Raw genomic sequence first — 24414 nt, 5'->3', positions numbered from 1 at the left:
TGTTTTAAGAGAAGGCATAACACAACTGCCTCATAGTTATTGAACTGGGAGGTGATTTGCCAATTCTGACAAACTTACACTGTCTTGCAATATAGAGGCTATGTCCTGGTAAATCTGTTCAATTTAGTTAAAAAACCATACTACCATAATTAAACAAATCCCCGAGGTAATTTGTAAAACTCCAGGTAAATATGATACCATTTTTTCTCCTATTTTTTAAACCATCTTAACCATTTTTAGATGTATGCCATTTTAAAATGTGTAGTTAGTAATGTTAAGTATATTCATATTGTTGTGCAAAAGAACTCCAGAACTTTTTATCTTACAAAACTGAAACTATACTCATTAAACAACTCCCTGTGTCCCCCTGCCCCTTAACCCTGGTAACCACCATTCTACATTTTTCCTACTACTTTTTATTTTTATTTTCATTTAAAGAAAGATTATAACTTGAAGTTGAAAAGAATTAACCCTAATGCAAATACTCATCATCATTTCTAGGGAAGCGCATATTGACCATGAAACTCAAGAGTCCATTGTTTATTTGCAAAAAACCTGAATTATCTAAAAACCCAATGCAAGACCTTAAAAAGCCTGCTAAATCAACTCCCAAATTGTGTTGAAGAAAGTACTTCTTTAAAAAAAAAAAAAAAAAAAAAGAAAGAAAGTACTTCTTTAACAGAATTATTGAAAATTAAGTTTTAAAACTGTTACCAACTCTAGAGAGGCATATCATCTGCATGGCATTCAGAGCATTACCATTAAACTGAATTTAGAAAGTAGTTCTCCATTAGAATAAATCCCTCCTTTATACAGCAACCTCCTTTGAGGAGAAAATTTCTTGCATTTCTTGCCCCTCCTTTAGGTAAAAAAAAAAAAAAAGTCAGGGGACAGCAGAAGTTTCATTGATCCAAAGGGTAATAAAGTTGATTATAAAACTTTTCAATGGGATAACTTAGATAATTGTCTAACAATAATAAAACTTAAGGAATCAAAGTTGATAAGAAAAATAATTTGGAAAAACTGCCCCTTCCCAAGAAAATACTTAGCTATTTTTACTGAAAATGTCAGTTGGCTTTGGTGGCTCATGCCTGTAATCCCAGCACTCTGAGAGGCCAAAGCAGGAGAACAGCCTGAGTCCAACAGTTCAATACCAGCCTGGTCAAAATACCAAGACCCTATCTCTACAAAAAATTTCAAAAAATTAGCTGCGCCTGGTGGCATGTGCCTGTAATCCCAGCTACCTGGGAGGCTGAGGTGGGAGGATCCCTTGAGTCCAAGAGATGGAGATTACAGTGAGCTGTGGTCATGACTGCCTTGGTGACAGAGCAAGACCCTGTCTCTAAAAAATAAAAATAAGAAATAAAATTTTAATAAAAATAGTCTAATGACTACCACAGAAGTCAAGACAATTGGTCTGTGGCTACCAGTTCACCAGATGAATCAGCTGTCTTCAAAAGGTGTAAATGGGCCAGGCATGGTGGCTCACACCTGCAATCCCAGCACTTTGGGAGGCCAAGGTGGGCAGATCACCTGAGGTCAGGAGTTTGAGACTAGCCTGGCCAACATGGTGAAACCCCATCCCTACTAAAAATACAAAAATTAGTCAGGCGTGGTGGCGCATGCCTGTAATCCCAGCCGCTCGGGAGGCTGAGGCAGGAGAATCACTTGAACCCAGGAGGCAGAGGTAGCAGTGAGCCATGATCACACCACTGCACTCCACCTTGGGCGACAGAGCAAGATTCTGTCTCAAACAAAAAGAAAAACAACAATAAAAAAAGTGTAAATGAAATGTTTTAATGATCATCCATTGAATGACACCAAAGTTTCCCAAGAAAGGCTTCTGAAAGAAAAATTTAAAAAGCAATTTCAAATGTTATTTGACAAATCCCTAAACAGACTAAAACATTCGACATGCTAATATGCTTAGAATAATCTGCCTGTTACTTTGGTGATTACCCAAAAGATAGTAAAATTTCTCAGCCTCCATTTTCAAGCTGAAATCTTGGTATAAAGACAAAAATAATTTTATTTCACCTTAATTTTTAAAGTATTATTGTTAGGATGATGGCAATTAAAATAAATTAGTCACCACTCCATAAAAATTATCACTGAACTATGTATTTAATGTGACTCCACTTCTCATTCATAATCACTCTTCCTACATATCAAACAGTACCAAGAATGGAAGTATCACCACTGACTACCTTTTAAAACTTCAAATACTATTAATAATTAACATCAGTCCTTAATAAAACAACATTGCAATCAGCAGACACTTCAAACTTGAGAGAAAATATTTACCGCTTACCAAAAACAAACAAAACACTCACTATGTTGACAAGACCTTATTTTAATCCAAGGAAAAAGTGCTTCTGTCCCATCCACTAACCATAGCGCAGGATTTTAACACAACTAATTTTGAGAAGTAACTACCTTCAGCTCTCTAAAATCATCTGGGCCGGGTGTGGGCTCACGCCTGTAATCCCAGCACTCTGGGAGGCTGAGGCGGGCGGATCACGAGGTCAGGAGTTCGAGACCAGCTTGACCAACATGATGAAACCCCGTCTCTACTAAAAATACAAAAATTAGCCTGGCGTGGTGGCGCACACCTGTAATCTCAGCTACTCAGGAGGCTGAGGGAGGAGAACTGCTTGAACCCGGGAGGCGGAACTTGCAGTGAGCCAAGACTGCGCCATTGCACTCCAGCCTGGGTGACAGAGTGAGACTCCGTCTCAAAAAATAAAATCATCTCTTGCCATTCTCACCCTCATTCTGTCTACTCCAGCCATTGGAGCCTTGTTGTTCCTTGAACAAGCCAAGCAAATGCTCACCTCAAGGTCTTTACCCTTTGCCCCGAATACTATTCCTGGACTTTATCCAGATCTCTGCTCAAATGTCACCTTATCTGTGAGACCTTATTTGCTCACCTTCTGCAAATTATGTAACCTCCATGCAACTGTCACTCTTTCCCTATACCTCTTTGTTTTGCTCCATACCATTTTATCACCATTTGTTTATTTTCTTTTCTTCACCTCCCTAAAACATAGATTTGAGAGGATACAGACTTTGTTTTATTCACTGCTGTATCTTTAGTTCCTAGGACAATGCCCTGCATATAATAAATGTTCAAAAAATATTTGCGGAATGAGTAAATAAATCAATGAGCGAGCAATAATAATTTACATTTGTATGACTGAAGTTCAGAGTTGCTAAATTTTATAATTTATTTCATAAAATTCACAGAGGTTGTAACTAGTGTGACAACATACAAATCTCCCAACTTTATCTATAAAGGCTGCATTTAGGGAGGCACTCATCCTAGTCCAGCTGGCCACCACCAGGGATACAAGATGGCAAGATAAGGAGCATGGTGACCTCTACCCACAGGCAGCTGATATTGCAAAAACACCTAGAATGCAATAGTACAAATGGCAGATACATTGCTTAGTTCATCTAGTCTACACTCATTCCACTTACATATTCTCTCTTGTGAATTCATCCTTCACTACAGAAGAAAACTGTTCCCTACAGCAACTGCCTAACACCAGCAATATTGTATATCATGCTACTTTAAAAGAATCTAAAAAAAAAAAAAAAAAAAAAAAAAAAAACACTACACTGAATGGCAATCACTGTGGAAAGAATGTCTAATTGGAGGTACTACTGGTGCCAACTCTCCTTCAAATCTCTTTGAGAGTTTATGCCAGACCATGACAGATGGAAGAAGGAAATGGACCACTCATTCAACAAATATTTACTATGTACTGACTATAAAGAAGAGACTTCCTAATTAATTCAATTGAAAGTACAGGGTGTGTGTGTGTGTGTGTGTGTGTGTGTGTGTGTTTAAAAAATTGGTTCTAGAAAATCCTACATAAAAACATTCAAAAAAGAAGAGCAGAATTGAATTTTGAAGATGGTATTATCTAAGAAGCGAGGCATCTAGAAATATTATTTCAATAATAGTTTCAAAACTGTTTCAACTACATATTACTAGTAAATACTTATAAGGTCTTTATAAGTATAAGCACTTATAAGGACTTTATAAGTAAATACTTTTAAGGTAACTTACATTGTTATTAGGTAACCTTAACTGAATACTTACCATGTACCAGGCACTTCTAAAAACCTTACAAGTGTTAATTTATTTAATTTTCTCAACAATCCTATGGTGCAAATATTTTTACCCTTATTTGACAGGTAAAGAACTTGGGGCACTGTTCAATAATTTGATCAGTGGTATTACAGCTGGTAAATTACAGAGGCACAATGCACACACACAGGCATTCTGTTCCAGGGCTGGCACTTGTAATAACTACAATCAACAGCATGTAGAATATAGTTCACTAAAAATGTAATCCTAAAGTGGTATGTTGAAAGAAAGTATAAATCCTAAAAGACTGCTATGAAAAAAGCAATACAAAATACAATACTAATACATGAGCTTTGATAATATAATGTTTATAGATATTTGACCATTCATCACTATATAATCACGGTTAACTAAAGTTTTTTTTTTTTTTTAGGCTAGAAAGTTAAGCACTATTAGATTACTCTAAATCTGATAAAATCTTTTACAAAACTATCGCTCAAGTAGACTTTATGGTGTATTATGTTATGTTTAATGTAACATGTAATTTATAAGTTGGTTTTAAAGTAGTATTTTGCAACTATACTCCAAAACTCACAGAAAAACTTGCTACCCTGAATTTATAAAAAGCTGATCTTGAATATTGATATGGCTTGGCTGTGTTCTCACCCAAATCTTGAACTGTAGCTCCCGTAACTCCCACATGTCACGGGAGGGACCCAGTGGGAGGTAACCAAATGATGGGGGCGGTTCTTTGCCATGCTGTTCTCATGACAGTGAATAAGTCTCATGAAATCTGATGGGGTTATACAGGGGAGTTCCCCTGCACATGATCTCTTCTCTTGACTGCTGCCATGTTAAGATGTGACTTTGCTCCTCCTTCATTTCCACCATGATTGTGAGGCCTCCCCAGCGATGTGGAACTGTGAGTCAATTAAACCTCTTTCCTTTATAAATTACCCACTCTCTCATACATTATTAGCAGTGTGAGAACAGACCAATACAAATATGAAGTATGAAGTTATATAATTTACTACTTCATAATGTAGACATTATTATCTACTACTGAGGACCTAGAACTATATGATATTGATGACATTTTTCTCAATTACAATATGTTTCAGGCTGAAAATCTGAATTTACTGAAACTAGACATTTAACTCTAAGCAAGTGATCTCTCTGAAAGTTCAGAAATGAAAAACGTATTAAAACTTATACACACCCTCCACTAGAAATAATAAAAGAGATACAAAATGTAACTCTTGGCATTGGCTATATTAACCAACCAATTGGCTAAAATATTTTTTTAAAAAATAGGTATATTGTAAAACTTTTTTCAGCTCAACAGATCTGACCTAGAATAAATACCCTAACACTCACTTTGTCTTTGAGGCAAATTCTAATAAATGTGTTACCAGCATAATTTGTAAACAACTCCTGAATGTGTATGCAACATTTCCTTATTAAAGTAGAAAAGGTCATAACATCACAAGGAAATGAAAACAGAAGCCATCTGGGAGACAAGCTGCATCTTACAATAAAAATAACACAATTTAGGCCAGGCGCAGTGGCTCATGCATATAATCCCAGCACTTTGGGAGGCCAAGGCAGGTGGATCACAAGGTCAGGAGATCAAAACCATCCTGGCTAACACGGGGAAACCCTGTCCCTACTAAAAATACAAAAAAATCAGCCGGGCGTGGTGGCATGTGCCTGTAGTACCAGCTACTCGGGAGGCTGAGGGAGAACAATTGCCTGAACCCAAGAGGTGGAGGTTGCAGTGAGCCGAGATCACGCCACTGCACTCTAGCCTGGGTGACAGAGTGAGACACTGTCTCCTAAAAAAAAAAAAAAAAAAAAAAAAGGAAAAAAATTCAAAGAACACAAAATAGGAAAAATGTAATCAGTGTGCAACTAATCAACAGTCATGTATGTATTAGAACTATAACAATTTTCAAGACAAACATATATTAAAATGAGTGTTTCACTTCCAAATAGTCACCTCAGAAGGCTATACAGTTATTCCTTTGCTCAAAAAAAATTTTTAAATTCTTGACCTGGAATTTCTATCAAAAGCAATTTATGAAACATGCCCCTTGGAGATATGGTAAGATCACAGTAATAGCAACCCACTCTCTCTAGCCCAGCTCTAATCCAGAGGAATCAAAATCTATCTAAAATCCCCAGGAGTTGTCCTACCATGGCCTCCAGTGTTATCCTCCTCATTACCAGGAACCTCTTTATCTCTCATCCTGGCACCGGACATACTTCCTATTCTCACTCCACTTTCCTCTTTGCTCACGGCATTGCTGCCACACTAGCTTCCTTTCTATTTCTTGAACACACTCAGCTCTTTCCTGTCTCAAGGCCCCTGCACTTGCTAATCTCTATGCCTGCAATGTGTTTTCCCAGCTCTTCACATGATTAGTTCTCATTCTTAGGTCAATGCTGTCTCGTCAGAGGGCCTGTCTTGACTGACCAATCTAAAATGAAACTCTTACCCCTAAACACCCACCCTTTCCTCCAGTTATTCTCTGGCACATCACCTTATTAAATTACATTGCTTGTGTGTTTTCTTTTTTACTTGTGAGTTACCACTCCCCCTTACTAGACTATAAGGTACATAACTTTGTTTTGTTTATCGCTGTATTTTCAGTGTATACAACAATACAGAGCACATAGCTGACACTCAATAAAGACACAGAATAAATGATTCTGTCTGCCACTACTACTTCTGTGTCTGCCCTATGGGTTCTATAAATCCTAGTCTAGAAGTTCCCAGCAATCTCGACATAGGCTGTGTGATCAACGCTCATCTTTTCCTTTCCTAGATCTGATGACATTTATGTCCTCTCCTATGCCCAGTCTCCTTCCTACATTTCATATCATGTTCCATGTGGCTTTTGTCAGAAAATAGAAGAGCATACTCTATATCCAAGGTCCAGAACATGGTAAGAGATCAATAAATACATGTTAACTAACACCCCTTCTTAAGGCTCTGACATGGGTCATTCAGAAAACCATACCAACAGGACATAACCTGCCATACTGAGAATTTACCCACTTCTCCTAAAAGATAGTAAGCAGTAACAGTAAAATCTGCAAGGACTAAGTTTGACTATACCTCAATTATCTTTTTCCTAAATTTATTCTCATGAGCCTTTGATTTCTCATCCAAACACACACCACATACACATACATACCTAAAAACAAAACAAACAAAAACACCTGCTTCTCTTAGGCTCTCCTAATCTCCATATTATATCCAGACAAGCCTCAATATGCACATGTACAGAGCATAGACTAGGTTTAGTTTTCTTTCTCTTTTTATGTCTTCTCTTAAACAAAAGACATAGAAATAGTAAAAATTTCAAGCAGTACAAAAGTGCACAGATGCCAGGTACCATGGTTCATTCCTGTAATCCCAGAGGATTACTTGAGCCCAGGTGTTTGAGACCAGCCTAGGCAACAAAGCGAGAGCTCATCTCTACAAAAAAAAATGTAAAACATTAGCTGGGCACAGTGGCGCGCATTTGTAGCTCCAGCTACTTGGGAGGCTAAGGCAGAAGGATCACTTGAGACCAAGAGTTCAAGGCTGCACGGAGCTCTGATTGTGCCACTGCACTCCAACCTGAGTGACAGAGCAAGACCCCATCACCAAAAAACAAAGTGCACAGAGGGAAAAAAGTGAAAGTTCCATCAAGCCCATTGCTCAGAACAGCTTCTAAATCCCACTTACCGAATCATACAAAAATCAGTTTCCTTACTTTATAACTAAAACTTTGCATTGGTCTTAACATATCCGAGTTATTAGGGTCAGTTCTGGGAGCTGACTTAAAGAGACAATTAAAACCTAAACTACTTTTAAAGGTAAATGCTAAGGGATGTGAAGATAGGGACCTGTCATGAGAGAAACATCTGAAGAAATGGCTTCTTAAAGAATATCCACAAGACTTAAAGGGAAATATAACTCATTCACCTATTTGAAAGGCTGCAATGTGCAAACATGCATGTTTGTTGTGCAGGGCACTAAAGAACAGAAGCAGAACTGTTGGGTCAGAAAGACAAAAAACAAATCCTGGCTGACCCATGGGAAGACTACCTTGGGAAGTGAGGGTCTATCACATAATGTAACCTCTAGGGTATTTCCTAGAAACTTAAAATCCTGATTAGGATTGAAAGCAAGGAAAACCAAAACATTTCATTAAAACGTTTCATCAGGCCAGGCGCGGTGGCTCATGTCTGTAAACTCAGCACTTTGGGAGGCTGATGTGGGTGGATCACAAGGTCAGGAGTTCAAGACCAGCGTGGCCAAGATGATGAAACTCTGTCTCTACTAAAAATACAAAAATTAGCCAGGCGTGGTGGCGGGTGCCTGTAATCCCAGCTACTCGGGAGGCTGAGGCAGAGAACTGCTTGAACCCAGGAAGCGGAGGTTGCAGTGAGCCAACATTGCACCACCACACTCCAACCTGGGCAACAGAGCAAGACCTCATCTCCCAAAAAAAAAAAAAAACTTTCATCAGGTAATTCTATCAATCAGGCACCTTAACAAATCTAGAAGAAACCTGATTGCAACCACAATGCAGCTTCCCATTCGTCCTCTATTACCACTGTGATCAGTAATCAATAGTTACTGAACATGTACTAGGAATTCTAAAGTAATCTCAAATAAATAAGACTCGGGGGTTTTCTTGAGTGATAAGAGAGGCTCATGATCTAACAAAATACATGAACTATTAATTATATTTAAACTGCACTGCTGTGAAATCTAATATGGAGTACAAATATTTGAATTGCTCTCTCTGGCAATGGCCTTAAAAGACTGTAACTTGTTTAACTTTAATGTAACTACTTTATCATTAGGTATAAAACAAAACCTAGTATAGCCAAGGATTTCTCTGTAAGTCTTTGGTAAATCTAACATTCAGTATTAAGTGTTAAAGCATTAAAATATTATAAATAGCATGCCAATTTCAAAGTCCTCCAGATCTTTGATTTGTCAGAAAGGTGTTTACAGCATCATAAACATAACACCTGATGTCATATATTATTAAAACTGCCATTTACTTCTAAAACAGATTTGACCTATGGTGACTGAACTCTGAAAAACCAGGAAGAGGCTGGCAGTTGGAGAAAAGCAGATCTGTCACATTATTTATTCAACTCCAGTTCAGACTGCAAGTAACTTACCCTTAACTTTTTTGCTGAAATGATCTAAGTAACAAAAGCTCTATAATAAAATTGTTTTGTTTGTTTTTACAAAAACAAAGCTATATATGGTTCTCAAACATAAGTACACAAAATGGAGCCCAACTGGTGTAGAAGAAACATCTAGAAAGCAAGTTAAAAATGTGGAAACTAATGAATCCCTAATTATCCTAAATTCAAAGTCTGGGTCAAAGTCCTATAATCTGCACTTTTAAAGTCTCACTGATGATTCTGACTACGTCAGCTTGGAAACCAGTTTTTTTTTGTTTGTTTGTTTGTTAATAATCTCAGTTACCCCCATACATACAAGTTTTCGATTCTCTAGGATCTATTCTCTGGTTAAGAAACACACAGACCTCGCCCAGTGGCTCAGGCCTATAATACCAACACTTTGGGAGGCTGAGATGGGAGGATCACTTGAGGTCAGGAGTTCGTTGCCTGGGCAACATAATGAGACCCTGTTTCCACAGAAAGTTAAAAATTTAGCCAGGCATGGGACCTGCTACTTGGGAGGAGTCCCAGCTACTTGGGAGGCTGAGGTAGAGGTAGGAGGATCACTTGAGCCCAGAAGGTCAAGGATGTAGTGAGCTGTGATAGTGCCACTGCACTCCAGGCCATGCCACAGGGCAAGACCCCATCTCTAAAACAAAGGGGGGATAAAAAAAGACAGACACACACCCACACACACACACACACACACACACACAAATTTGGCTATCCCTAGTGAAAGCTGTCATCTATTCCTCGGAAATAAGAGCATAATAGGTAAATGCATTATTACTACTCAGTTTGGCTGATTTCAAATCTTGAGCCTAACCAATTACTAGCTGTGTAACTTTGGGCATGTTACTTAACCTCTCTGACCCTCAGTTTCTTCATCTCTAAATCAGAGATTTAAAATCATACTTCCTGGCCGGACAAGGTGGCTCATGCCTGTAATCCCAGCACTTTGATAAGCTGAGGCGAGAGTCAGGAGGTTGAGACCATCCTGGCCAACATGGTGAAACCTCGTGTCTACTAAAAAAAAATACAAAAATTAGCCAGGTGTGGTGGCACATGCCTGTAGTCCCAGCTACTTGGGAGGCTGAGGCAGGAGAACAGCTTGAACTCGGGACATGGAGGTTACAGTGAGCCGAGATCATGCCACTGCACTATAGCCTCGGTGACACAGCGAGACTCCATCTCAAAAAAAAAAAACAAAAATAAAATAAAATAAAATCATACTTCCCCATGGGGCTGTTATGAGAATTAAATAATTGAACATGTACAAAACATCTAGAACAGGACTTAAACAGTAACAAGGGTTCAATAAACATTAGCATATTTTCATTATTATCATTGTTATTATTTAATACAGGAAAGAAAGGAGACAGAATTGAACTGGAATAGTCAAACATTTCAAAGAGCAAAGGATACATGAGTGTTCCTTGAGGGAGAGATAGGGCTTTAGGGATGGTAAGAATAAACAAAAGTAGTATGCAAAAAGAAAAAAAAGACTAAGGACTTCAGGGTTCAAAATTGGCATTCTAGACTATAAACTTAAGTTATATTAAATGAGCCCATTTATATGCAACTTGAAAACCAACCAGAGAAATTAAGTAATAATTCAAAAGATAATGGGAAGCTCATACAGTTCTTAAATAAGGCAGTAATACATTAAATAGCGGTTTCTGAAATTATTGCCTAGTCAAGATGCTAGCCTGAGGATAAGGAACCAGTCTGAAGGAGGATAAGCCATTCAAGAATTTTGGAAACACTTTCATCTGCTAAAATATCAAAGAATCATTCAGAGAACTGGACACCAAATAAACAGAATCTTCCAGAATAGATAGAGGTACAGATAAACAAAACAGAGACGTCTACCCTAAAAAGATCAAAACAACCATTTGTAGGATATTTGCAAGTGAGTAGCATAAAGATACTTCAAAGGAATGACCAAAATCATGAAAATTACACATGTAACACGCTAGCTAGCTAGCTAGCTAGCTAGATACAATTTCTTTCTCCAGAACATTTCTAAGGGGTCCTAGTTAAGGTACAAAACATTTGTTTTCTAAAGGACATTTGTCCTCCACTACTGTTTTCTCAGAAGAAAAATACTTTCAGAACAAACATACTCATAGTCTGCTCTGGCTAGTGTTATACAACCTTACTAAATCTCTTAATTTTACCACTTCCAAAAGTTAATATCCCAGAAATCATTTGAAAAATATTGGGCTGTTAATTAGATCTCAATGGAACTGAATCACAACACTTAAATCCCTTCCAATCAATGGTAAACAGCATTGAATTGTTAATGTCATTACAATAACTACTTTCTCTTTTCTTCAATTAAAATTTAGCCAGGACAATTATCATGAAGTACAGTGGCCATTGTTAAATCAATTTCTGGACTTTGGGGAAAAAAATGCTTAACAATTCACAGAATTCAAATAACAAGTGTTGCAAATTCTTCTCTAATTCAAAACTCTTCTCATCATATTTAACTCAACACACTAAAGGGAAATTCCTCCTTCCCTCACCTTTACCACAAAAAATATAAACATCCCTGGCATCCTTACTCTTTGTTATTATAGTTACCAACACATACACTCTACTGCTCACACTGGGCTAAAATGAGTAACTACCTCGTGCCACACATTAGTATACCTTCACAATGCCTGACTCATCATGCTACAGAATACTCTATAAACCTACCTGATTTCAGTTAACTTCCATTAGCTAATAAAGGTTGATAATAAAAACACACTGAGGCTCATAAGGGTGAAATTTGTCATTCCTCGGACCATAGTGAACACCTCATAATGGTCAGTCTCCTTGTCACATCATATAAAAGGAGCTAGAGGAGACTGGAATTCAAAACCATACATACAGTTGACCCTTGAACAACACAGATTTGAATTGCACGGGTCTACTTACGGGCAGATTTTTTTTCAATAAAACGTACACCAAGTGTGCCCACCTCTCCTGCTTTCTCCTGCTTCCGTTCCACCTCCACCTATTCTACCTCTGCCATCCCCTGAGACAGCAAGAACAACCCTTCCTCTTCTTCTTCTTTCTCAGCCTACTCAAAGTGAAGATGACAAGAATGAAGACCTTTATGACGACTCCCTTCCACTTAATGAATAGTACATGTATTTTCTCTTCCTTATGATTTTTAAATAATGTTTTCTCTAGCTTATTTTATTATAAGAATACAGTATTTAATATGTATAACACACAAAATTTGCCTTAATCAATTGTTTATATTATGGGTAAGGCTTCTGGTCAACAGTAGGCTATCAGTAGCTAAGTTCTGGGGAAGTCAAAAGTTATACATGGATTTTTGACTGCACAGGGGGTTGATGCCCCTAAACCCTGTGTTGTTCAAGGGTCAACTGTGTATCAGCCTACTGAGCAGACTCCAAAGGTAACAACTTTGAATCTATTAAATGTGATTTGCTTAATTTTCCAAAAAGTCTATGACGGGGCACTATGCCAAAAACACAAAATCTTTTGCCTCGTAATTGGGAGTAACAGGTTAAGATACAGAGGAAGTTAGTTTGGAAATGGGAAACAAATGATAGAGATAATTACTAATAAAAGCTCTGGATGAAAGAATTCAGAAAATGGCATCTCTAAGAAATTAAATGGTATCATTTAAAGAAGAGCAGCATGTTTTTATTTCCTAGATTCCCTTACAATTTGGAAAACAAACCACTTAAAAACACAAAAAATCCTTTGTAAAATACTTGTGACCGAGCCCTGTAAAAAGAAAGCAGGTGGAAACCGGCCCATCTGATTGGAAATCATCAAGGTCTGTTGAAACTCAGGCTAGCATACTGTGAGCACGAGTGTCTCTATAAAGATGGCAATATCAGTCAAAATTACAAATGTACACACTCTGACTCAGCAATTCCATTTCAAGCAATTTATGTGACAAATATACATACATACACACACATATAGGCAAAACTTAAATTCAACGTCAGTAAAAGCAAAAAGACTAGAAAAAAATCTAAATGTTTACATATATATATATACACACACACGGGCAAAACTTACACTTCGGTGTCAGTGAAAGCACAAGACTAGAAAAAATCTAACTGTCTATCAATAGGAACTGATTTAAAAAATTATGACAAATCCAAACACAGTGAGGCAGTAGAATAGGAATGAAGATATATTTACTGATGTTGGGTTCAGTGAACAAAACGCCAAAAAAATAAGTATTTCTGTTAAGCATACTATTTGTGTTAAAAGGAGGGTGTGGAGGAGATATACCTATATAGATTATCTCTGGAAGTATACTACTAACACAGGTTGCTTCCAGGAAGAGGAAATGAACAGTAGGGCACCAGGAGACATTTCCCCCTATATGCTCGTGTATCTTTTAAATTTCGAACCATATGAATGTCTTACCTAAAGAAAATTAGGCCGGGTACAGTGACTCATGCCTATAATCCCAGCACTTTGGGAGGCTGAAGTAGATGGATCACAAGGTCAGGAGTTCGAGACCAGCCTGGCCAACATGGTGAAACCCTATCTCTACTAAAAATACGAAAAAAATAGCCAGGCATGGTGGCGAATGCCTGTAATCCCAGCTACTCAGGAGGCTGAGGCAGAGAATTGCTTGAACCCAGGAGGCGGAGGTTGCAGTGAGCCAAGATCACGCCACTACACTCCAGCCTGGCCGACAGTGAGACTACATCTCAAAAAAAAAAAAAAAAAAAAAAGAAAAGAAAAAGAAAAAGTAAAGAAACTTTAAAAGGGAAGAGAGCTTGTGAAGGCTTAATCAAGAAGATTTCTTAAGTAACAAATCTGAAGCACTGCAGACTTTTAAAAATGTCCTCTTTATTTTCTTCTCTCATCTTTTTCTTTCTCATTCCCTCCTATTAACTTTTCCAGTTCATTTTACTCTCCTCTATTTATACCTATTAGGGACATTTACTACAACTGCTTAGCCCAGTTGGGAGCCCGGTTACTAAATGTCAACAAGGTTGGTGAACTTTGTTCTAGTAATTATCATAAAAAATGGGTGACAACATCAGCTATAAAAGAAATCTAAGTATTTACAGAAGGGTAGATAACTACACTTAAACAACGGGAAAGAAAAAATAAGAAAGAAGGTGAAGGAATAAGGGAATACTCATTCAATATTCTCTGCTTTGTTCATTCTTAGTTTATTACCTTTTTAAAAAACCTCTTAATAAAAACAAAGTATGCTAGAAAAGTGATTTTTCCCTTTCTGTTAATTAAGGAACCAAACCTGCATTCTCAACAAGACTCCACAGTGGCCCAACACCCAGAATACCTAAAGAATCAGTAGACACTATGGTCACTGCTCTTTAGTTATTTAGTGTTTTCTCTTTTCATTCCCATTAGGTCATTTATTTGCAAATAGATCCACATATTGTTATTTCACATGCTAATATCTAGCTTTGTCAAATTTTATATCAAATACTCAATATATTTTGCATCTCAGATACTGAAATAAAGGCCTAGAGTCTCATCTACCAAAGCTGAAACATAATTATCTCTCATAAGATGTCAAAGTAATAACTCCTTTTTTGTCTAAAGCAACGTTTGCTTCTAGAAATAACTTAATAATAACTGATTTGTCCTCCATACAGTTGTAACTGAGGGAAAAAGACATAACTGGTCCTGTGGTACAGGGGAATCTGGGTAAGAACTACTGCTAACAGGATGTCACAGAGAAAGACCACTGCTCAACTGTGTATTCAAATATAGTGTGACTAGCAACTATCATAAAGAAAAGCTCTTTGCCTCAAAAATTCTAAAAAAAATTGAAAGCTCATAGGCTCCAAATTATTAATAACAATCATATCTACCTATATAATTTTTAATTTACAAAGCATTCCCATACATCAAAGAAAATCAGAAGCTCAAATTAATGAACTGATTTTCAAGCTAATATTTAAATCCAGGTCATCTCAATATATAGCTGTACATTATCTATTGTCCATCTATTCTTAATTTAAGTAGGTAGATATACCTAATTCATGAGTAGATGAATAGGTTATACAAAAACGTTCTTTCCCAAGGTCTAAAGTGCTATTTTTTTTTCTTTTTTCTTTTTTTTTTTTTTGAGACAGGGTCTGGTTCTGTCACACACACTGGAGTACAATGGCATGATTACAGCTCACTGTAACCTTGAACTCTTGGTATCAAGTAATCCTCCCACCTTGTCCTCCCCAAATGCTGAGATTACAGGTGTGAGCCACTGCACCCAGCCTGCTAGTCTTATTTTATCCTAACCCTACAGCGGTTTTCTCCATCAAGATACAAAAGTCCTGCCTACCAGTAACATTTCTCTTAATAACTTTTCAAAATGCCCAACATTTACTAAAATCAAATAAGCCCCTATTTTCTAAAACTACTAATTTTCAATTTAAAAATACAAGATTTTCATTTCTTTACAAATCATAGAGCAGAAAAATTTATCCAGAATTATATTGAGATTCCTAGCATTTGTGACCACAAAACATATAAAACTACCACATGGGAAAAGACAGGTCTCTGAACCTCACACAAAAAGTAATTAATATTTTTAAAGCAAAGTGAACACACATATGAAATATACATCATATAGTCATACAAACTAATTTTCTAACTTGGCATAATGACAGGGTAGCTGGAAGGGAATATAAAAGAAAATACTCGAGCTTAAAATTAACAATGGGCCCATTTATTCAAGGTAGGATGGCTCTCTCATTTCAGCTTGAAAGGACTGAAAGTCTTTCTGTCTTCCTCTAGGAGGGAAACTCTGCAGCTGGCAGGTCTGGAGAATCACTCAACTATATTCACAGCTTTACTTGGAGTCAAGCGATGGCAAGAAAAGTCTTCATCTTCACTATGCACTGGACAACACGGAGAAATGCTGACTTTGAGGTGTTTAAATTTCATCCTTTGAGCATCAGTTCAATTAACTTCTCCTAGAGGAAACCAACCCCCATGAACAATAGATTTACACCCACTGAAACTGAGAAACACTTATCAGAATCTGTCATTTCATAGAATATTCACTTGTGACAGGTCTTACAACACTGTCTAGTTCTATAGCACTGTGCTTATTTCTTTTCCATCCAACCTTTGTACTCCCCACTTTGTATCTTCTTCAGTGGCTTCTAGGAAGTATTACTATAACTACTGAATCAATGAATTCACAGCAAAGTGTTTCACAATTCTGTCTTTCTTTGTTCTGTGTTAGACTCCCAAACAGGGCTCCATAATCCAAGCAATGATTAGTTTCTTCTGCTTTTCAAATCCAATTAGAATTTTGTCCAAGCTTATAACAATTTATCCTCCCCTAACTCTTGAGAATCAAAGTCATTGTTATTTAGATGTTAAAAAGTTTGACCTAATTCTTATCTCTTAAAGAAACATCTAAAATGTGTTTACAGAGAATTGGGAGACCATCTTCAGGTAATCCAAATATTGACAGTGAAGAAAAGAGACCAAACATAATGAGAAAGTAACACACAGCAGAGTATTTCAACTTTAGGATATAACAACTTAAAAGATGTTACTCACAAATATATAATCTTTCTTATAATTCCATCATGAAGAGTATCAACTGGCCAAAATATAGCCTTGAATTATCCAACAAGTCTCCTATTTCTTGTTATAAAATACACTGGCAAAACTCAACAAACCCACACTACTACAATGAAACCCATCCTCACATTCCATGGCTTCAGGGCAATTCCATAAATACAGGGTCATAAAAAGACAGTCTGCAAACTTATGAAGCCGGCACTCCATTTTAAGGATCTCCATTTTAAGGATCGGAAATTAAATGACATGTGATCATCCAGCTACAGCAACCTGAGGATCTTTTTAAAAAGCTAGTAGGAACTGCCAATCTTATCTTAGAAATCCACCCACAAAACAGTACACAAAATTCATACAATACAGATGATGAAGAAATTTGAGTACAACGTGAAAATGTTATAGCTTGTAATGTTTTAGGACACAAGTTGTATTCAGCATATTCACATGCTGATACAACAAAATCTAAAGAAAATGGAATGTTCAAGTCCCTGCTAGTGGCTTCTTTATCTCAAAACACAATTCGATACACCAGAGCTCCAATGTTACAAAGGAATGTAAATGACCCTTTGGAGTTCAACATAATGATACCTAATCAGAGGACAAATTGTAGTTTTGAACTCTAAAGATGCAGATTCCTAGCTAAGTACAAACTTCTGATTTTTTTTTCCTTTCTTAATTTTAATGGACAGTAAGTTAAAAAAAAAACATAACTGCTATGTTCCCTACAACTATGGGGGTTAAATACTTAATGTTTCAAGTCTCTAAATAGTTTTCTTTTTAAAGTTTATAATATTATTATAAAAGATAATTGAGAGACTGCCAGACCTTGCTAGGAATTTCATATGCATTATTAAAGTAAGTGAATCATTAAATTACATGTTTTAAGCACACTTTCAGGTTTTAATTGTTTCTTGATACTATTAATTAAAGAACCCAATGACCAGTAATATCCCAGTAATTTTACATAATTAAGGCAGAAAAAGTATAACCAAAGAACTAATTAAGATGAGAGTAAGTTAAAAATTTATAACATTAACAATCTTACCACAATATAAATTAGTTATTAAACACAAACCTTTATTAGGCAATGTTACCAGGTATATTTAAACCACACAAGGGGTTAAAAATAACTACAATGAAAGGCCAAGAGCCTAGCAGCCCAATTGAGCCAACATTCCCTTCTCTCCTCCCCCTCCCCTTCCAATCCTCTCCAGTCCAGAAAGAATTGCATGCCCCACTGCACAAGGCCCAAAAAGGTCACAGTAGATGGCAGAGACTTTTGTAAGAGAACAGAAATAACTCAGCAGCTTTGTTACCATAGTCTCTTTTAATCAGTATGTTCAAAATCCTTTAATTAGCACTCTGTCTACACAAGGAAAGCATTTCTTCTGTGCCAGGGGAGGGCACGTATGTATGTACACAGTGTTCTGTTGTATCAGCATCACAACATGGAGCTAGTACCTCAAACTGTCTGCCAGGAAACTGAAGCACATGAAACTTTTTTAAAGGCACAGTACCACAAAATTCACATACATTCTCTATTTGCATTTCTATTACCACACAACAAAGTGATAATTAAGTTTGGCTCATTTAGGTGTCAATTTGTTTCTGAACTTTTTTTCTGCTAAAAAGTAAGCATTTAAACTAAATAATAACTTGATTTAGATAACTAAAGTAGAATATTTAAAATATAAAATGCTAACAAAACATAAAAACCAATAATACTCAAAGATTGCTTCTGTTCCCATAATAGATCATCAGTAGAAGAAATAAAATACCAACTCACTCAAACAGGAATAAATCACATGACACATTTTCGCATGGATGCTTTACATTTAAAATTTCATCCAACCATGAAAGGTGTTAAAACTTGCAGGCTGGATTATACATACATATTTCCTTATAAAATCTAATTAACTGAAATCAAGGCAGAAATTGATGATAAATTAAAGATATCTTCAAAAAATCCACAGCCAAGAAACAAAGGAAACTCCATTAGTAAAATGGGATCTGCAGTATTTTAATGAGGATAGTTAGGCATTAAAAACTTATTTTTAATCTTTCAAAATGAAGTTGGATACACATATAAGATGCAGAAGTATGTGTGTGTATATATATTTATACATACATGTATATTATTAACCAAAATGACAATCTTCTAAATATCTGATTATAGAAACAACCTAACTAAATTTAAGGTAAAGTGAATTATTAAAGAGGCAGCACAGCATAACTGCTGGAAAGCCAGCTCTTCCATACCAGCCATGTGAGCTCACAGCACAGTTATATACAATGGGAATAATATCACTATTTTGTAGGTTGGCATGGTAATTAAATGAGATGATGCATTCATAACACTTGATAAAAATCCAAAAGTTTGTTGGTAAGACTGGCACGAAAATAGTATTTTCATGCATTGCACAAAAGTGTAAATTGGCACAACCTTTCAAAATGATATAGATACATATATTCACATATATATGTATGTACTTATATTTGGTATTCACTGCACCACTGTAACAGTAATATGGAAATAACATAAATACTCTTCAGTAGCGGATTGGTTAAATGTCACTTTCCCTATAAAAGAAAACTATACAGTTGTTTAAAAACACACGCACACCTCCTTATATATTAATAGAGAATGATCTCCAGGGTGAATTATTGCAAAAAAAGCAAAGTATAAAACAGTGTGGGCCAGGTGTGGTGGCTCACGCCTGTAATCCTAGCACTTTGGGAGGCCGAGGTGGGCAGATTACCTGAGGTCGGGAGTTCGAGACCAGCCTGACCAACATAGAGAAATCTTGTCTCTATCAAAAATACAAAATTAGCCAGGTGTGGTGGCACATGCCTGTAATCGCAGCTACTCAGGAGGCTGAGGCAGGAGAACTGCTTGAACCCGGGAGGTAGAAGTTGTGGTGACCCGAGATTAAGTCATTGCACTCCAGCCTGGGCAACACAGCAAAACTTCATCTCAAAAAAAAAAAAAACAGTGTGTATAATATGCTACCATTTGAGTAAAAGAAGAGTGGAAATTCATATTTATGTGAATCTGCAAAAACAAACCTTTTAGAAACTTATATAAGTAATTAATAGTAATAATTACCTACTGGTGATGAAAGTGAAACAGTACCTGACATCCAGTCAAGTCTCAATAAATAGAAGCTGTAATTACTCCTCTCATTAGTGCTATCATCATCATCATGAAAACACATCCTTAAAATATATACACAGAATACATTCAAACTAAATCCATGAGGTAAAAAGACAAATCTCAATTATTCATAGGCTGACTATCTAGTTGGAGCTCTAAGTCCTTCATTTCCTCTTCAAGGGTAAGTAGCTTTTGGCCAACTTACCGTTGGCTATCACCTCCACTAGAAAGTGAGCTGAGGAAATAATTCCAAAACAATCATTTTATTCAATTTTGATCAACAGTTTTTAATAAACAGCTTTTGGAACTGAAAGAGATTATTAAAATCCCATAGCACGACCTTCGAAAATTATATATGAAAAAACTAAGATTCAGAGAATTCCCCAAATTAGGGACAGCTCAAAAATTTACAGTCTGTTCCTAGTTAAATGCTTTTTCCATTGTATTATTGATAACATGGGGGAAAACAGAAAAGAAGTTAAATTGAAATCAGTTATCCTTGCTAAATCCACTCCCCTCATCCTTTATTATGGATAACCAAATTTGCCAAGATCACATCCCAGGAACAATGACAGTAAGTAGAGCACAGGTCAACGGAGAACTAAACAACTCAGCCTGAGGACTAAGCACTGAATGAACATCTATAACAAAATCTGTAAAGTTTACTTACACTAGAGATTGTCAGAGGCATGTTGAAATCCTTGCCGCCTTGCAGCCGGAAACCCCAAGGAGCTGGGCCAACAAGTGACACACTGTAGTTGCTCATGGTTCTAATGGCTCAAAGTCCAATGACAGAAAATGAAATATGCTGTGAAAGAAAATCAGATGATTAGCAAAAATGTTTACTTGAAACCCTAGAACATAAATTATGTTTAGTATTTTGTTGGGGGGCTGAGAGGATATAGAAAATAAGTCTCAATTAAGTTCTTCATTAATTTCAGTTTAAGAACAGCAATCTGTGAGCTAATATAAAATTTCTACACTCATGGCAATTTCCATGGTCTAAAAATTCCGTATCAGAATACATTTCTACATACTTAACCTGTTTCACAACTTGCTACAATCCAATTTTGCAGCTTCTTGCCTGCAAACTTTAACACAAAGTACTTTACAATACTTCACTAATGTAGCAAGATTTTATTTCAGGTTGAATTCAAAATGATTTTCTCCTTCCCTCCACTTCATGTATTCTTGTGTCTGCAATTGACAAGAGTCTTTCAACCGCACTTACTTAAATTCTAAGTTACTCCAACATGTGAAAGAGACTGCAAACCAGTAGGCTTCCATTCATGCTTTCCAAATACTAAATTATTTACAATGAGAAGCTGTTTTTCAATGCACAAAACTATTCTCTCCAATCAAGAACTACAACTTGTATTTCCTCCTATAGGGACATGGTATTTTCCACACTTAAAGTGATATCTACTTTTCCTTCAGATAGTCAAAGATAGGCAATACTCTAGTACAGTGATATGTCAGTCACAATCTGCTTTTTGTTTTATACACACACCTCACCAGGCAGAGAGTAAGAATTTGCTACTCTGTGAATAAGATTATGACTAAATACGGCAGAAGTGCAGGGTTAACCTTAATGCATTCAAATGGAATTGGCAGTTTAGAAAAGAACCAGTGCTTCGGTGCTTTCTTTTGCCTGTTTTGCTGTGTGTGCGTGATGACTCTCCTAGTAGCACTTTCATATAATTTTTAAAAAGCAAAAAAAAAAAAAAAAAAACTTCGAGTTTCCTATTGGTTGTTATAATGGCAGGAGAGGAATGAAGTTTTATTTTGTTTTAATGGAATACTAAGAAACAATAATTCTCTCTCTTTAAGAAATATTAAAAACATAACAGATATGTAATTTTATAATTTTAAAAACATGCTTCCTTGGAAAAATCTAAGCTATTCAACCAAATCACCACCTAATATTACCTGTCTTAAAATTTTTTTAACCCATTCAAATTTCTAGCCCATCACCCCAAATTCATAGTCGCAGATGTAGATATTTGAGCCATAGGTATATTTAAAGCAAACATTCCTTCTTCTCACAAAGGGAAAATGGGGCAAAACTTTCAAATAAACCTGGCTTTTAAAGAAAAATTATGTCAGGGAAAATAAAAATTACAGAAAATTGTATCAGAAACCGAAACAGCTTTTCTACTGGCGTGGTAGTATACTGAACTACAAGGCAACAACACATTACTCAAGCATTGAAGTAACAGGCACAGAGCACTAAAAAAGATCCAAAGGCCAAACCGGAAGTCAAACTGTATATATAGGTGAAAAACTACTAGTGGGAAGCTAATAATGAGCCACACATCATTCAATTGCTTTCCCGCTATAAAAAGAGAAGATTTTCAGAAAATCTAATAGAAGGACTGTCCTGATATTGACACAATACAAATCAGAAGCGTGTAAAGCCACTGATATTTCACAGCCAACCTGCCCTCCTTTATTAATTTTTAACTTGTGTCTGGGGAAGAATATGAAAGTTAGGCTCAACTTCCTCTGACCCCATTCTTCCCTACGAGAAAATGTATTTCATTTACATTATCAACCCATGTACATGCAACTTCCCTTTACTTGGGAATTCCCTTTCTAACTTCTCTCATTTGTTATTAAAATTCCTAGCACTGGCAAGGTCACAGCCACACTACAAAACCAGTGTCATTTCATTTTTAGTCACTGTTCGTTCATTTCTAGTTCCTTCTTCTGCTAGCTTCATTTGGAATTCATTTGGCTTAAAACAGTCTGTGCCCCAAGCAATGGCAATATTTTTATTGGCCTTTCCAAGACTCCTCCATCTGGTTATTAGTGCCCAAGCCCTTCCTCAAATACCAAGCAGGCAGGAAATAGCAGCATACTCTTTCAAACACGTAGAAAAGGTTGGAATTTCTGTATAGTTACGGATTTTCTTTTAGGAAAAGTCTAAACAATGTCTTTGCTCTAGTACTAGGGAAGGAAGCTTGGTATTTCCCATACTTGTATCTCAGCTCCTTTAGTGAGGGGGGGGGGGGGAAGGAGAACTCAAGATGAACTACAGAGAGTGACCAAAAAAAGGCCTGAAATTAAAGAGAAATATCTTGAGATTCTCTTTCCCCGCAATAGAGAGCGAATGTAGGTAGAGCTGAAGAACTAAAGCCACAGGCACAGGATGAAAGCAGCCGACAGGACAGTTTTCCAGGAGCGATTCACGCCTAGCCTTGTTTGCCAAATAAGGCTACCGAACGGGCCGTTTCCGTGGCAGGCGGGTTCAGACGTCCTCCCCGTCAGGAAGGCGGACTTGGGATAGGATCTGGCGATCACACCCTAAATCTGCCCTGCCCAGCGCCGCCACGAATTTTCTTTCCAAGCTCTGCCCTGTCCACACGCCCTTCCTTTTTCCACTTATTGTCAAACGCACCGAAGGCACAGTCTTACAAAAGCCCCAACAAGTACTCAAGTGTTAACAAAACTCGCGTTCATGACAGATGTGTTTTTTAAACAAGCTTTATTTCTGGACGCGCAGAAGTTTTCTCCAAACAGGTTACACAAAACTGTAAATATCTGGGAGAGAAATAAATGCTTCTCAGTAGCCTGAGAGCAAAGAAAAACTAACGCGCCTTTTTCGTTGAGTCCCGCTTCCTACCCTCCAAGAGCCTGGCGCAGAACGGGGCACCCAGACGCCACGGTGGTGCCCGGCGACGCCGGCAGCCGGGTGGGTGGGAGCGGCAGTGCCCGGGAGCCAGTCCTCGCCGGCCCTCACTACCCCCGGGCGCCCTCCCGCGTCCCCGTCTCCGCTACGCTGGTCCTGGTCGGCCCAGGCTGCGGGGACCCCAGGGCTCGCCCTCTGGCCTCACGCGGACTCCAGCGCTGCCCTTTCCCGGGCGCTCCTTTTCCCAAGCCGCTCTCCCACTTCAACCGCTCCGCGCCCAGAAAGCACCTGAGGAGCCATCCCTGCGCGAGGAGCGCTCCCTCCTCGTCCCCAACCTGGCTTCCCTCCTCGCGCTCGGCGCACAGCGGCCGGTTCTTTCCCTCTTCCCTCCGGAGATCCGAGAGGCGCATCGCCGGCCGGCCGCCACTCACCTCGGGTCCGGCGCGGAGCTGCCTCCGCCTCAGACAAGGGCTGACAAGTGACTCGCGGTGCGGGCGCCGTCCCCACCGCCCGCGGGAACTTCCGCCTCCTGGCTCTCCCTCGCCCCACCCCCGGCCCGGGACACGCCCCTCCGCTCCCGGTCACGCCTCTGGGCCCTTCCTAGCAGAGCCGCGCGAGGGCGGGGAAGGCGGCGGCGGAGCCGGGCGCACCGGCTTGCTGGGGCTGGCTGAAGCAGCTGCGGAAAGACAATTGCGCTAGAGTTTCGGTGGGAGTAGTCTTAGCGGATTTTGAGCGCCACCTGGCAAAGGTCTAAGGCTCCGCGCGTCCGTT

General features: G+C 37.9%; 1 protein-coding gene across 16 annotated transcripts in view; it reads right to left on the bottom strand.

Annotated features, from left to right (window-relative positions):
• The window catches only part of PDLIM5 (PDZ and LIM domain 5), a 208361-nt gene extending 184158 nt beyond the window's left edge, over positions 1-24203 (bottom strand). For 14 of the 16 annotated variants that reach the window (XM_003898978.3, XM_009207199.3, XM_009207204.3 and 11 more), the window contains exons 1-2: positions 24075-24203; positions 20683-20820 (exon numbers count right to left, since the gene is read on the bottom strand). In XM_003898978.3, coding sequence (XP_003899027.1) covers positions 20683-20778 — 96 coding nt within the window. In that variant the 5' untranslated portion in view covers positions 20779-20820; positions 24075-24203. Of the gene's footprint in view, positions 1-20682; positions 20821-21243; positions 23939-23978; positions 24044-24074 lie in introns of those variants that run through there. The other 2 variants (XM_009207200.4, XM_009207201.4) reach the window with 2 other exon arrangements.
• Positions 24204-24414: the final 211 nt, after the last annotated feature.

This window comes from Papio anubis, chromosome 3 (assembly GCF_008728515.1).
Source record: "Papio anubis isolate 15944 chromosome 3, Panubis1.0, whole genome shotgun sequence".
Classification (NCBI taxonomy): Eukaryota; Metazoa; Chordata; class Mammalia; order Primates; family Cercopithecidae; genus Papio; species Papio anubis.
This window is presented reverse-complemented; position numbering and strand designations above follow the sequence as displayed.